This window comes from Archocentrus centrarchus, chromosome 16, assembly GCF_007364275.1.
Source record: "Archocentrus centrarchus isolate MPI-CPG fArcCen1 chromosome 16, fArcCen1, whole genome shotgun sequence".
NCBI classification, from domain to species: Eukaryota; Metazoa; Chordata; class Actinopteri; order Cichliformes; family Cichlidae; genus Archocentrus; species Archocentrus centrarchus.
In genome coordinates, this window is record NC_044361.1 from 23,521,099 (window position 1) to 23,536,493 (window position 15,395).

Below are 15,395 nucleotides of genomic sequence, written 5' to 3' on the forward strand. Positions count from 1 at the left end.
CGTAGTTATTGTTGTTGTTATAAACTTTAAAGGGTTAATAATGACCTGTTATTACTTTTTTGTCCTGCGTGAGCTGCCACGTACTAAACTTTGAACCACCTGAAATCGGGAGGGGCCAGGTAAGGGTCACGTGGTCACACAGGTAGTGTCGCTACAAAAGCGGTGAGTGTTCAGCCATTGCTTCGCGATGGTGACTTCGGGAGGTTTCACATAAGATCTCACACGCGACGAAACTTTGGATTTACGGAGCTCACCTTTACGCTCAGGTGTCAAAATCAAGGTGTTTCTACCTCCCGGGTCCCACGCGCGTCTCACATCTCGCTTATTTTAGTCCCCTCTAGTTTATTTTACTATTAGATTAGTTTTTGTTTGTTTTTGTTTTTTTACTCATGACGGCGCAGGTAGACTACCTGGCGGTGGTTTTCACCGCCACATCTGGCGCGAGCGGAGAGCTCCTGGGATCTGACGAGAAGGAGCTCGTGCAGTTGGTATGGCAGCTCGTGGATGTCAAAAACAAAAAGGTAAAAATTCACTTGTAGACCACCTGTTATTATTGGCTAATTATCGTTACTCCAAGGCAGGAAATGTGCTGTTAAAGGAGTGGACAGGTGGACTACGAATAGCGATACATAATGTTAAGACATCTATTAACAGAAAAAGGTGTGCCAGGTGGATTCGTGTGGGATTTATCCTTACACACACCTGTTCAAAAAAAAAATAAAAATTATTCTCTTTAACTGCAGAACAAGTACCTTCTCCCGCTGGTGTAAGGCATTTAAAACTTATGCCTAGTTGCTTTTCACGGTGATAATATCTATGTAGCAAAGACATATTTCACACACATTTTATTAGATTGTCCTACAGCCTTTGAGTTTCTGTCTCGGCTGCTGTTTCAAGGCTGACTTGTTTTTTTTTTTTGTTTGTTTGTTTTTTGCTGCTGTTTTTTGTTTTTCCCCTTTTCTGAACCAGTTGGGCAAGGTGAACGAGCTGCTCATAAAGCCTGACCTCTCAGACCTGATAGAAGAAAAAGAGGAGGAGGATGTGTTGGAAGAGAGTGTGGAAGAGGAGAATGGATCTGGAGCTGACTGTGTATACAAAGCAGCGAGCATTGATAAAGCTTTAAACATGGTAATATGTTCAGAGTTGTCAGAAATCCATTACTAGCCCTCTAGTAATTAGTAATTACAGGTACAGTGCAGGTGAAAGTGCTTGTTGTAGGCAAATTAAAGTTTATACTTCTAAATTTTTTTACAGTTTCATCTACAACTGACAAACGAGGTGAACAGCGCGGGCGCGGGCACGTCGGTGTGTTTGTGTACAGACGGGCAACTCCACATCCGCCAAGTGATTCACCCCGAGGCCGCGAGCAAGGTGAGCGAGCTGGTGGGGGAACGCCTCGCAGCCAGGGCGGATGTTCGCTCGCTGCTGCGGGAGCCTTATTAGCGCTCTCAGAGGGATGTGCTGTGTCAGCGCTGTTGCTGAACTTAATATTACGCTGAAAGTTGATCGACAGGAGAAGCCACTGTAATGACACACGCCCATGCGCATACCACACTCTTGTATAAAAGACAGCCACACAATGAGCCTGATGAAATTTCTCCCACATGTCTTCAAACGAGAGAGAGACTCAAAAATTAGGCATGCTCTTGTGGCCTGTGCAAACATGAGTATGAGAGCAAAAAAAAAAAAAAAAAAAAAAAAAGCAGCAGCTGTTGACGGCAAGTTGTTCACAGCCTCTCGTTCGATTTCTTCCTTCTCTAGAACATCCTGGTCCCAGACTGTTTCTACTCTTTCTTTGACCTTCGGAAGGAGTTCAAGAAGCACTTCCCCTCTTCTGACCTCAAGGCTTTGAATGTCCTCATCATGGCAGAGTGTATCCTTTATCACGTCACCTGTTTACATTAGCATTTCATGTCCTGTTTACTCTGAGGAAGTCACGAATTTTGGTTGATTGATTCAGTTAAGTGGTTCTTGCTGTGTATTACTCTCAAAAATCCACAACACACATTAAGAGTTTATAGACCTCAGTTGTTGGCTGTAGAGATAAAGGTTTTAAAATGCAAATAAGGAAAGAATGGCAGCACCTTAATAATCCCTCACTGTAATAATGTGTGTTTAGCCAACAGTGACACCGCGCGCGCGCACACACACACACCACTCACTCACTCACTCACTCACTCATACACTCATAAACACATAGGTACAGGAAATCTAACACGTGAGTGTATCTCTCACCCCGTCTTCTGTTCTTTTTTCACTTTTTTCATTTTTCACACAGCTGTCTATTTGTCATGATTGAAGAAAGGTCAGAATCAGTTTAAAAAGATTTATTTATAACAAGCAGCAGAAATTATTTGGGAGCCAGTGAGTGACTCAGAAGAGGAAACTGGCTACCAATACACAGCTGAAGGCTGTTGGAGTGAAGAGAGAGATGAAACTTCTGGTTTGTGTAAATTGGGTTGAAAGGCCTTACTTAAGAGAGTGCAGGTGCGAATCGTGGAGGGGGTTTACAGGAGGGCTGGCAGGAAATACGCACTCCTTACAGGCAGGTGGGTTTTGCTGGAAGCTCCTTGGGAATGAAGATCAGTTGGAAACCAAAATTGCTTGGCAAATTCAGAGCAGGAAATTAGAAGGCAGATGGAGAACTGAGGTTAGCAAATGCAGGTAACTAGAAATCAAAGTTAACAAAGATGGTGTGATTACCACCGCGGTTGGTGTAATGATCTGGGGGAGAGCTGCAGTTCCTTGAGCTGCTAAGTACTCCAGCTTGATGAGGAGATTGGGTGTAGAAGGACGCGCAGAGAGAGTGCCCCACCCAAAGGTGGACCCAGCCCACAACTCAACTCCTAAACTGAAAATGACTTGGGAAATGAGTGATAGAGAAGAAAAAGGGAACAAAACCCAAAGCCTGCCTGGACCATGACATATATACATGAGTTTTACACTTTTTCAGTCAAGTCCCTTGTTTCCTTAACCACCTCCTCAGCTCTTAGTATACCTGTTGATGTGCCCACCATGTGGGACCCCTCTGCCACACCGGATCCATCAGTCCCTTTGCCTGCAGAAGTAGCCATACAGCAGGTCCAGCTTATGGCCAGCATGGCCCTGGCACTGCTTTCTGAGCCATTTTGTAAGTACCATATATGCATAAAAACACTAAACATCACCGAGTAGTTAGCTTGACACGTCAGGTGAATCATATGAAATTCCAGGTGAAAAAAAAAAAGGTTACTTCAAGCAAGACCCTGCTGGAAACTAAATAGAAAATTTTATTTATTATTTATCTATTTTGATGGCCACTGAAATGTTTGGTAACAAACAAACAAAAACACTTAACAAATTTGATGATCCAAGATTCGCACTGACATTTTTGAGTATGAGGTGTTGACAAGCACACAATTAAGCTAACAATTAGCAAATACATTGCTAAGAAATATAAGTGCTTGTTGCAGGAAACTCAGTAGACATATCTAAGATTTAACATTGTTATACTGTTACTGTGATTTCAAATTTTGAAAACGTAACTTTGTCGCTCTCCTGTTGCAGGCCACATGTTTTCTAACCCCGAGAGAGTTAGTGAGAAGTTTGAGAGCGGCACTTGGTGAGTAACATTTGTTAAAGATAAACATTGGTTTGTTGTTCTCTGCCTCTGAACCAACTCCACTCCCCTGTACTAATATCTGTGTGTGTGTGTGTGTGTGTGTGTGTTGTGGTGTGTGGTGTGTGTGTGTGTGTGTGTGTGTGTGTGTGTGTGTGTGTTTGTGTGTGTGTAGCAGTAAAATGGAGAAAGTGTGCGACAACACAGTGATCCGAGCCAGAGGATTGCCTTGGCAGTCTTCTGACCAGGATATTGCACGATTTTTCAGAGGTCTCAACATTGCCAAGTACGTTGCCGATATATTTAAATGGACTTTAATTCTACACTGTTTTGCATACATTTTCATCATTGATGATACTCAGAAAGCTGCTGCTGACAGATGTTTTCAGAGAGGCTTTAACCCCTTCGTGTGCTGTGCTTTTTAGAGGAGGGGTTGCACTGTGTCTGAATGCTCAAGGGAGGAGGAATGGAGAAGCTCTGGTTCGTTTTGTGAGTGAGGACACAGAGACCTGGCGTTGCAGAGACACAAACACCACATGGGCAACAGATACATCGAGGTAACGGGTCCTGGACCCAGCTAGTAGAATCAGCCACATTACCAAAATTATTGTCCCCATCACTAATATTGTTCCCTTCTAATGGCAGGTTTATAAAGCAACAGGAGAAGACTTCCTCAAGATAGCAGGAGGTGGGAAGTTAACACATCTGTTAGCTTAAGTGCAGCTGCCTGGCATACGTGTAGTAAAATTAGGTTTGATTTGCTTGTTGTTGGTTGAAAAAGATGACTAAATTAGGTATTTGAGATCTTTGATGGTGCTAGTCCAGAGAATTTCATATTTTAACAATACATAAACAGCTTGTATATGAGTTTACTTTCATGTATTTAAGTTGATTTATTTTGCGAGCTGAAAATCTTTCAGCACCTTTATAAATATCTCCAGATCCATTAAGTTTTTTTTTTAATTTCAGCCCACTGGTAAACTTAAAAGGAAAGTTATAATTAGCAGTTATGACTCAGTAGTACAGTTGTGTATTAATGGCCACATGGCCTTTAAAGAAGGGCAACAAGTTTGTCAACAAGGCACAACTCATCACTGAGTCATTTGACCTGAATATTAAGAAGTTTGCTCAGATAATGAAGGCTTCTCAGAAAGCAGAAGTGACCCTATTACTTAATGCTAAAGTTTATTATCATATAGCTGTAAGGTTTGGACTATTACTCAAAATAACAGAGGCGTAAAAGTCAGATTTAACGTCACTCTCATCAGTTACAGACAGTGAGCCAAGCAACACCGGACCAAAGCACTTAAAAAGATCACAATCTGCTGCTCACTGGAGAAGATATAACCTGTTTACTTGGTTGTACTTGAATAGGTGTGTCTTTGTGATTATATGTGTGTCAGGTACATCCAATGAGGTAGCAATGTTCCTGTCCCGCGAGGACCAGATCATAGTGAGGATGCGAGGTCTGCCTTTCACCGCCACGCACGAGCAGGTGCTCACCTTCTTCTCGCCAGAGGATGGTCTCAAAGAGATGTGTCCAGTCAGCGGCGGAAGGGACGGCATCCTGTTTGTACGCTACCCAGATGGACGTCCAACTGGTGACGCTTTTGTTTTATTTGCATGTGAAGAACATGCTCAGTGCGCCCTGAGGAAACACAAGGAAATCCTGGGGAAAAGATACATCGAGCTATTTAAGAGTACAGCAGCAGAAGTACAGCAGGTACGTTAAGGTGTTTCTTTGCTTTGCTTTGCAGTGTGTAGTAGTGTACACTGGTTTTTTAGAGGAGAAAAAGTAGAGGAGATAAAAACAGCAAAGAGTGACAGTGTCAGGGCGTGTTTCTTATCTTCTCAGTCAGTTGTAGGCATTATTGGAGCAGAGCTTATGGGTGGGGAACAGTAAAACAAGGTGGACTGTGAGTGCATGGTTTTCCTATGCATGGTTATTCAACCTGCTCTTTTATCTTTCATACGGTCCATTGCTTTTTGTGTCTCTCCTGCTCCTCTCCATGACTCCTGTCATGGAGAGGAGCAGATTCATTTTCTATCTTCTGGATCGATAAGCAGACAGTCCACATACATATCTATGCAAAGGCCTTCCGTGTGTGTGTGTGTGTGTGTGTGTGTGTGTGTGTGTGTGTGTGTGTGTGTGTGTGTGTGTGTGTGTTGTGTGTGTGTTGTGCATGTGATTCTCAGAAGTTTTATTGGTACTCTCCAGAAATGCAAACACGCTGGTGTCCTGTTGGCAACAAGCCCGCTCCTGTCTGACGTTGCATCATATTTAAACACCAGTTGGATTTGGCTTTGTTGTGCATAAGATGTTTGGTAAGAGGTGGCTTTTGAGTCGTGGTTAGTGAATTTTACCTGTCAATGAGAAAGGAGGAAGGGTTTCCTAAAGCAGCCCTGCCTACTTGACAAATTTTGCTCTAGGCAGGGTATTAATTTCAAACTGTGTCTTAGGTGCTAAACAGGTACTCATCAGCCCCCCCTGATCCCTGTGGCCCCTGCCCCTCTGGTGTCTGTGCTGCCCACAAATGTCTTCTTTCTGCCCCCACCTGGTGGAGTAAGGGACTGCCTGCGGCTTAGAGGGCTGCCTTATACAGCGAGCATAGAGGACATCCTCACCTTCCTGGGCGAGTTTACACACGACATCAGACCGCATGGAGTGCACATGGTCCTCAACCAGCAGGTACATGCAGTAACCACACTGACACACCCATTGACTCGCATGGTTTCTAACACAATTCGTTAGGTGTTGCAGAGTCATTTCTGATTCATCTCTGCTTTCAGGGTCGTCCGTCAGGTGACTGCTTCATCCAGATGACTTCAGCAGAGCGGGTGCTTCTGGCCTCACAGCGGCTTCACAAGCATGTGATGTCCAGCCAGCGTGGGGCAAACAGCCGTTACGTGGAGGTGTTTCCCTGCAGCGCCGAGGAGATGGGCCTCGTGTTGATGGGAGGCTCACTCTCACACACGCATACACACACACACACCCGGAGCAGGAGTGGGACAGGGCTCAGCCCGCCGCCATGTAAGTCAAGACGTAGTGCTGCTGGGAGCTGGGTTGCTTCGGGACTGCAGGGTAGGTGGGCTCCTGCCATGGGCAGGGTTGCTGGGTTTTTCTCCAATCTCGAACTGTGGAGGACGAGGAAATCTGGTCTAACCAGGAGGATTCAAAACTGTGTGTTTGAGAGTTTGTGTCGGTGTATGAGTGTGATACCTCTTTGTAATGTAGTGTGATCAAATGACCCATCTGCATGACCTAATAATCCTCATGGGGTAACCATCTTTTTCATTTTTTTGCCTGTGTTCACACATTAAGATGAAAATGCCTGTAGTTTGTGTTCAGTGGCATGTTTTGTTGATCTTGTAAATTCCACTCTCTTACACTGCTTAAGTAATTCATAAAGATCTGAAAGGGTTGGAAAAGTGTAAGCAAAACAGCTTGATTCCCAACTTTCTTATAATACACAAAAAATGGCTTACAACTCTCTAATCTTATCAGATGGGTAGAGGTGGTTGTGGGATGAACCCTCAGTGGCCTGGCACACCTCTGGTGTGGTGCGTCTCCTGTGCAAAAGCTGTGGGCAGAGCTGAATGCTGGTGCGTAGATGGGCTTTAATCTCCGTGTGTGTAGTTCTTCACCATAAATGTGCACTCTTAGTTGTCAAAAAGAGACGCAATTAATGGTTATGAACCATTTAAAATGCAGGCGTTCGCATGAGTGAAAGAGACACAACTCAGGGATTCAAGGCTAGACGTGTGGGCTTTAATGAGGTCATGCTAAGACAAGATGAAATGTCTGTGATTGAAATGTACACAGAGACAGCGGGTATAGGCAGAATTGTTCTGCAGGGAGGATGAGGTGTTCAGGCAACACTGTCCTTTGCTTTTTGACAGCATCTCTGTGCTCTGACAGCATTGTATAGTCTCATTTTGCTAATATTTGATATGTAGAAGTCTTATGGATGAATGCACAGTAGATGTTGCTAAATACTTAAAACTGTCGAGATCATTAAAGATCATAACATGCTCAGAAATTACAGAGGTGATAGTGAGTACATAATAAGGAAACAGACGGGGGGTTTCTCACCCAGTTACAGCCCATCTGTTGTTGCAGCCGTGCTCCAGTCAAGTGTACAATGCACTGAAGCTTTCACTCTTTAACATGTGCACACATACAAATGTGTGTAGGTGCTGAGTAATGTTATGGAGTCCGGGGCGAATGATTGTAGGTTTGCATGAGCACCTCTTTAGAAACAATCATGCCATCAATATTCTATTCACGTGGGTTGCTGTTTGTCTGGTTGAAAATCCTTTCACTATCCTCTCCTCTCCTCTCCTCTCCTCGTCCTCTCCTCTCTCCTCTCCTCTCCTCTCCTCTCCTCTCCTCTCCTCTCCTCTCCTCTCCTCTCCTCCCTCTCCTCTCCTCTCTAGGTTTATCTCCACCATCCTACTCCTTCACAACCTGCTCCAGCTGTCCTTCCTCCAGAGGCTGCTGCTGCTGCTCTCTACCCTCCCATTGGGCAGGTGCTGCTGACTCCTCGTGCCCTGCCACCAGGACATGCCTACTACCCTCCCTCAGCTCAGCTGTATATGAACTACACAGCCTACTACCCAAGGTAAACAGAGGTAGTTGGGGATTAAAAAAAAAGATTATTCTACAAGTCCTCATCTTGAGTGAATGAGAGGTGGATTGGAGGAAGGTGCAAGTGGAAAACTCACTTTGTCTCAGTTACTGCTGAAATATTAATTTGATTACAACTTTTGTGTGAAAAGTTTTAATCTGTCTGATTAGGTCATTGAAGTTATAATTTAACAGTGTGCTGGAATCCTCACAGTTTTCAAATTTTTGTTATAGGTTTAGATAGATTTTCAACATTCTTGTTTATCCGCTCTTGATATAATTTTGAGAGATATTAGCTAGATGATCCTACTGGGAGACTTCAACACTCACGTGGACAATGACAGTGAGATATGGAAGGGTGTGATTGAGAGGAATGGCCTGCTTGATCTGAACCTGAATGGTGTTTGTTATTGGACTTCTGGGCAAACCACAGTTTGCCATGTTCAAACATAAGGATGTCCATAAGTGCACGTGGCACCAGGACACCCTAGGTGATGATCGATGTTCTAATCGTAACATCAGATCTGCGGCTGTATGTTTCAAGACACTCGAGTGAAGTGCGGAACTGAGCTGTCAACTGATCGCCATTTGGTGGTGAGTTGGATCAGGTGGCAGGGGAGGATGCTGGACAGACCCGGTGCACCTAAGTGTATTGTGAGGGTGCGCTGGGAATGCTTGGCAGAGGCCCCAGTCCGTGAGATCTTCAAATCCCACCTCCTGCAGAACTTCAACAGCCTTTGAACATGGACCATGTTCCATTGTTGAGGCTGCTGCTCAGAGCTGTGGCTGCAAGTTGGTTGGTGCCTGTTGTGGTGGTAATCCTTGAACCAGATGGTGGTCACTGGAGGTGAAGGGAGCCATCAAGTTGAAGAAGGAGTCCTGTTGGACTTGGTTAGCCTGTGGGACTCCAGAGGCAGCTGACGGGTACTGGCAGGCCAAGTGGAACACGGCTTGCACGGTGGCCAAAGCACAAACTCTGGTGTGGGAGGACTTCGGTGAGGCCATGGAAAAAGATTTTCATTTGGCCTTGAAGCGATTCTGGCAAACCGTCAGGCGACTCAGGAGGGGAAAGCTGTGTTCTGCTCACATGATCTATAGTGTGGGTGGGGCGCTGCTGACTTCAACTGAGGCTATAGTCAGGCGGTGGAAGGAATACTTCGAGGACCTACTTAATCCCACTGACACTGTAATGGAAGCAGAGTCCTGGGATGAGGGGGACGACTCGCCCATCACAGGGAGTGAGGTCACTGAGGTGGTTAAACAGCTCCTTGGTGGCAGGGCCCCTGGGTTGGAAGAGGTTCGCCCTGAGTTCCTGAAGGCTCTGGATGTTGTCAGGCTGTCTTGTTTGACACGCCTCTGCAACATCGCATAGAAATCTGGGGTAGAACCACTGGATTGGCAGACCGGGGTGGCGGTCCCATCTTTAAGAAGGGAGACCGGAGCGTGTGCTCCAACTATCAGCGATCACACTCCTCAGCCTCTTCAGTAAGGTCTATGCCAGGGTGCTGGAAAGGAGGGTCCATCCGTTAGTCAAACCTCGGATTCCAGAGGAACAATGTGGCTTTCTTCCTGGTTGTGGAATGCTGGACCAGCTCTTCATCCTCTCAAGGATATTTGAGTGTGTGTGGGAGTTTGCCTATCCAGTCTACATGTGTTTTGTGGACTTGGAGAAGGCATTCAACCATGTCCCTTGGGTTATCCTATGGGGGTGCTGTGGGAGTATGGGGTGTCTGGCCCATTGTTGCTGGCCATTCAGTCCCCTGTACAACCGCAGCGAGAGTTCAGTCCGTATTGCTGGCAATAAGTCAGACTCATTTCTGTGGGTGTTGGACTTTGTCAGGGCTGTCCTTTGTCACCGATTCTTTTCATAATTTTTATCAACAGAATTTCTAGGCATAGCCAAATGGCAGAAGGTTTCCGCCTTTGTGGCCTCAGAATCTCATCTTCTTTTTCCGGATGATACGGTCCTGTTGGCTTCATGAGGTGGTGGCCTCCAGCTCGCAGTGGAAAGGTTTGCAGCCGAGTATGAAGTGGCTGGTATGAGAATTAGCACCTCTAAATCTGAGAACATGGTCCTCAGCTGGAAAAGCTGGAGTGCCCTCTCTGACTCAGGGACGAGTTCCTGCTCCAAGTGGAGGAGTTCAAGTATCTTGGGGTCTTGTTCACGAGTGAAGGGACAAGGGAGTGGGAGATTGATAGATGGATTGGGGGCGCGTCTGCAGTGATGCAGACGCTGCACCGGTATGTCATGGTAAAGAGGGAGCTGAGTGTGAAAGCGGAGCTGTCGATTTACCGGTCAATCTACGTCCCTACTCTCGCCTATGGTAATGAGCTTTTGGTAGCGACCAGAAGAATGAGATCGCGAATACAAGCAGCAGAAATGAGCTTCCTCCAAAGGGTGGCTGGCTTTTGGTCGGTACCCAGAGCTTTACACGGTTAATTGACAGCTTTGCTTTCACGTTCAGCTCTCTACACCACACCAGACCGGTACAGTGTCTGCATCACAGCAGTGTGTCTGTCAATCTCCCACTCATTCATTAACAGGACCTCGAGATACTTAAGCTCCTCCACTTTTGGCAGCAACTTGTCTCCAACCTGAAGTCGGCCCTACGATGCCTCATGCAGGTGTAAATAAACACACATTTATTTTAAATATCAATGATGCTTTGTGAGAACTTACTGTTGTGCTTCTCCCATTAAATGTTGCGTGAAATCTTCATGTCATTCACTTTACATATTAATCTTCCTTTCCCACATTAAATGAACCACTCCCTAAATTTTTATAACGAGATTTATGAGTCAACGACTTTCTAGTTTCTAAACCAAGGCTGTCAGGCAGTGTTTACATGTGGGATGTTTACTACTGGGTGAAGCTGCTCTCACACATAAACTCTCAGGTCCAGGCATTGTAGTTGCCATTTCTCACATGTAGTACACAACAAGGGGGGGGGTCACTACTGGAAGTTGTCCATTTGGGTTAAGGAGCTGGCTGTGCAGAGATGCTGGACACTTATTTACTTCCCTTATGCATACAGATACACACACTTTAAACTACAAAGCTGGCAGGTTAAGGACTGTTGAATATTGGATTTGAGTGGTTCATATATTTATATTGTCTCACACAGCTCTACAAAAGTTCATGGAGGCACTGCATGTGTGTCAACAGGGTGTGAACAAGAAACCTGGTATTGTTCTGTATGCTTGATTGATCTTGAGTGCATTTCAAGATAATTTTACGCTCACTGAAATAGATTAAATGTTGGGTATATTGGTGGGTGGTTTATTTATTTTACTGTTAAATATATCATTTTTACAGCAAAAAACAAAAGAAAAACCCCTAAAACCTATCTTAGGTATTATTTGGTGTGCAATAACTACAAAGATACTTTTGTGAAAAATTTTTTTTTTCACCTATTAAAAAAAGTTTACTCTGGTGGGAAAAAGGGGAGCACTTTGTGTTTGGCTGAATCATGTCCTGCCAAGGAGAAAGGCTGGGACAAGGGTAGTTAATAACTGAAGTGTGTGTTATCAAAGTACTTAGTAAACATGCACATGCATTGACCTCTGTTTCTCCCTGGTGAGACATCAGTGACTGAGAGAGCAGCTCACTAAAAGACAACACCCAAAGTTACTCCCAGTCTTGTTTTTCCTGAATCCAACTGTATGCGTTGTCTTTTCTAAGAATAATATATGTTGTATGCTGGTTTTGTATTTAGGATAACAGTCTCTCTGCTTTTTTTTTTTTTCTGTTTTTCCAGTCCACCTGGCTCACCTAACACCTTAGGTTTCTTCCCCTCCCCCTCCTCCATCGCCTCCCCCGGAGGGCTGGTGCGTATGCCTGGTCTGACCTACAACGGCAATGGAGTCAAAGAGCTCATAAATGCAGTGCAGGGTTACCAGGTAAGAGGCGGTGTCCTTCAAATGCACTGGGCACTTAACATTTTATTGATGTAGTTCTTATAACGCAGATATTCTGTACCTTCAGCCCTCTCATACTTCACTGTAGGATCCAAAGTGCTGTATTCAAATCTCCTTGTATTATGGGTGTGTATTGTCAGGCATCCACTGTGTTTGCCCAGAGGCTATCAAACTAGTTTATCCTGTCTCCTCTCCCTGTTCTGTCACACTTGGACTGCTACTTGCTTCAACTTGAACTGGAGGATCTCAGATCTTATTTAAACCCAAAAGAGAGTGAAGAATCTGAAGATAAATTATTATATAATGAGGACTAGTTCATGCTAAATATGGAGACAGATGGGCTTTGTTGTGTCCCTTGTTGTTTTATCTCAGTGCTGGATTTTAAAGGCCCGCATGACCTTAGGCTAGTGTCTATGGCTACATGTGTCTCAGCCCCCGTCTCTGTCATTCCTCCCCCTTCCTCATGCCACAGTATGCTCCCGAGGATGCTTTCATGCACGCCCACGGGCCCGTGCACGCTCACGACCCGACCAGGACATTGCTTACGCAACCCAAAGAATGGGTGTGTATTTAAGGTGTCCTGAGGCAGGGTGGCAGGTAAGGATTGGCTAAGGGATCAGTCAGGGGGATTTAATTTAGACAAGGTGTTGTAGCTGTGGTTTGGCTGGTCACCAGGGCTTACAGGGCTCAACACAACATTTTCTGTGTAAATGGTGAATTTTCAGGTATCTTGATTTGATTGGGTTGAATGTTAGAGGAAATCTCTTGGTTTTTAGTTAATTAATGGCTTTGAATCATTTTGACAGGGCATCTACTTAACCTTTTATTTTTTTCTCTCTCCTCTCATAAAGTCTTTAATGAATGTACTGATCATCATATAACTGACTGACCGTCCACTGAACCCCCTTCCCTCTGATTGCACAGGCATGGTAATTGCTCTGCATGCCGAGACAGCGTGATAGTCTAATAACAGGCACAAGAAAGTCCTCAGTGGTGTCACTGTCACCACAGAAACACAACAGCATTAGTTTAAATTGTTATTACTAGTTAACTAAATATTATAAATCCTCATTCTACCCAAAGGAGCTCATTATTAGCTGTCTTATGTTGTGGAATTAAAGATTAATTTGGTAAAATACCTGTTTGGGACTGTAAGGGTCATCATATAAGGACCAGTTTGGTTTGAGTAATAACAGCAGCTCTTCATCAGTGGACTTTTAGAGAATCGACACTAACAAATCACCTGTTATCGACTCCTGAAACTGAAATGTTTAGCAGCTGTTAGCTTATCTATGCAAAGATATTATGGGTAACTAAAACTAGGGGTGAAAATATATTTTCGTTAAGCAAAAATACCCCCCCCCCCCCCAAAAAAAGACAAATAATTACACACGCTAAAACAAATACAGAAACTAGAAGAAGAAGAAGAAGAAACAGCCTTTATTGTCCCACAGAGGGGAAATTTGGGTGTAACAGCAGCCGCAGTTATTATAAATATAAATAAAAATATAATAATTTACACTATTAAGAAAAGAATATATATATATATATATATATAAAATCAACAACAAGATTAACCTTAATACTACTAATAATAACACTATATACAATGTACATGATGTGCCTGTGTGTTGAACCTTAACAGGCCAGACTATTTACAGTATATTATATATTATTAATAAAAACAAAATAAAAATAAAAACAAAAACAAAATCTAAACTGAAACAACCGAATTGACTGAATTAAAAATAAAAATGCAAGATGAAATAAAACTAATGAAATAATGTGCAATATACTAACGTTGTATTCTTACTTTGCCCTGATGATAAATAAATAATAACAACCTCTCAAATAATATCCTGCTGAGGTTTGAAACCGACCTGTAAACTGCAAGGCCGGAAAGGTCGACATGCAACAGTAACTAAGGGGGAGGGGCTTAGTCAACGGTCAGATGGTTCTGTCTCAGTGTAGTAGTGCAATAGATGGGTAATAACAACTGTAGCCTTCAGGTGGTTGAGAAGGTGATGGGTAACATCTGGTGCAGGTGCTCTTTTTTGTTGTTGTCGTTGTCTGGGGATAAAATTCTTCTGTGTGTTTTTTCCGTTTCCTCTCCTCACCCGTCTTCTTCTCTCCGCAGAATCCTGCAGAGTCCGTTTCTCTCCTGAGCAGCAGTCTGATTGGTCAGTCCCAGCTCAAGTGAGGCTGCTCTTATGTCACTCCCTACTCTCATGACCAAGCCAGGAGGGCAGTATTTGGATCTGACCCTGCTGTAGGGTCACATGTATGCAGAGGTCATGTGATAATTTGGTATAATGTCAAAGACTTGTTAATTTTTTTTTTAAATAGCTTTTTAGATGTGTTATTTATATCTTTAGGAACAGAAATTAATGTATTTTATACCAAATTCTCTGTGGCCTTAGCCAACAATAGCATTCTTGTCTTATATTGCACAGTGTGTATTTGAAAAGCTTATAGAGATTTTTTTTAACCTGTTATATTGTAATCATTACGTATATATTTGCTATCCAACTAGAGAAGAATGACTTAGTAGCAATCGAGCTAAATCTTTAGCTTTTCTGTGAAGAGTGAAAGTGTTGTGAATGTGAACGTGATGAGAATGAGTATTATGCATGACTGTGTTGATATTTTATTACATAATCTGTTAATGCAGTACATTGTATATGTTTATATACATTTGATACAGTACACAGTGATTGTATTGGAAGCTTTAGTGCATGAAGAAGTTAGTAGTGAAACTTTAAGTTGTTTACATAATGCCAAATATCAATGCACTGCTAATCAATAAGGACTACTAATGAAAATAATAGCAGTATCTTTGATAGCTTACATGTTACACTGTGAGTTTGTCAAATAGCCTGGACCTTGTACGAGGCCTCAACTTACAAAAAATGTGACATCTCACGCTTCATTAGCCCCCTTATTTCCTCCTACATGTGCCTGACGTGGGTGTTATTTCCCATGTTACGTTATGCAAATGTTGCCTTGCCGTGCTTTTGGATTCAGCAGAAAAGAAGACAGTCCCACTTCTCAGTAATCTAACTACAGGTTTGCATTCTTCAAGAGGACGCAAGTCACAAGCTCTCACCTTACTGTGTGAAGAGTCAGGGAGCCGGAGCCAGTTTATGACCACTTTTGTGACATATTTTATCAGTCCATCACACTTTCCTTGTCTTCTTTCCACCATTTACGCTGGAGCTCGGAGAATGTAATTGAACAAACAGGTTGCTCTAA

The 15,395-nt window shown here is 43.6% G+C and overlaps 1 protein-coding gene across 1 annotated transcript; it reads left to right on the forward strand.

Moving 5' to 3' along the window:
• The first annotated feature begins 184 nt into the window (after positions 1 to 184).
• Positions 185 to 14,417, forward strand: esrp1 (epithelial splicing regulatory protein 1). Its single transcript, XM_030750385.1, is given in 19 exon segments — positions 185 to 521; positions 970 to 1,128; positions 1,255 to 1,371; positions 1,762 to 1,873; positions 2,987 to 3,130; positions 3,547 to 3,601; positions 3,774 to 3,884; positions 4,024 to 4,094; positions 4,097 to 4,155; positions 4,244 to 4,286; positions 5,002 to 5,321; positions 6,059 to 6,082; positions 6,084 to 6,287; positions 6,389 to 6,629; positions 8,036 to 8,061; positions 8,063 to 8,220; positions 11,984 to 12,125; positions 12,616 to 12,740; positions 14,281 to 14,417. Coding segments are annotated over 18 exon segments (2,220 nt in total). The 5' UTR covers positions 185 to 389; the 3' UTR covers positions 12,718 to 12,740; positions 14,281 to 14,417.
• The last annotated feature ends 978 nt before the right edge of the window (positions 14,418 to 15,395 follow it).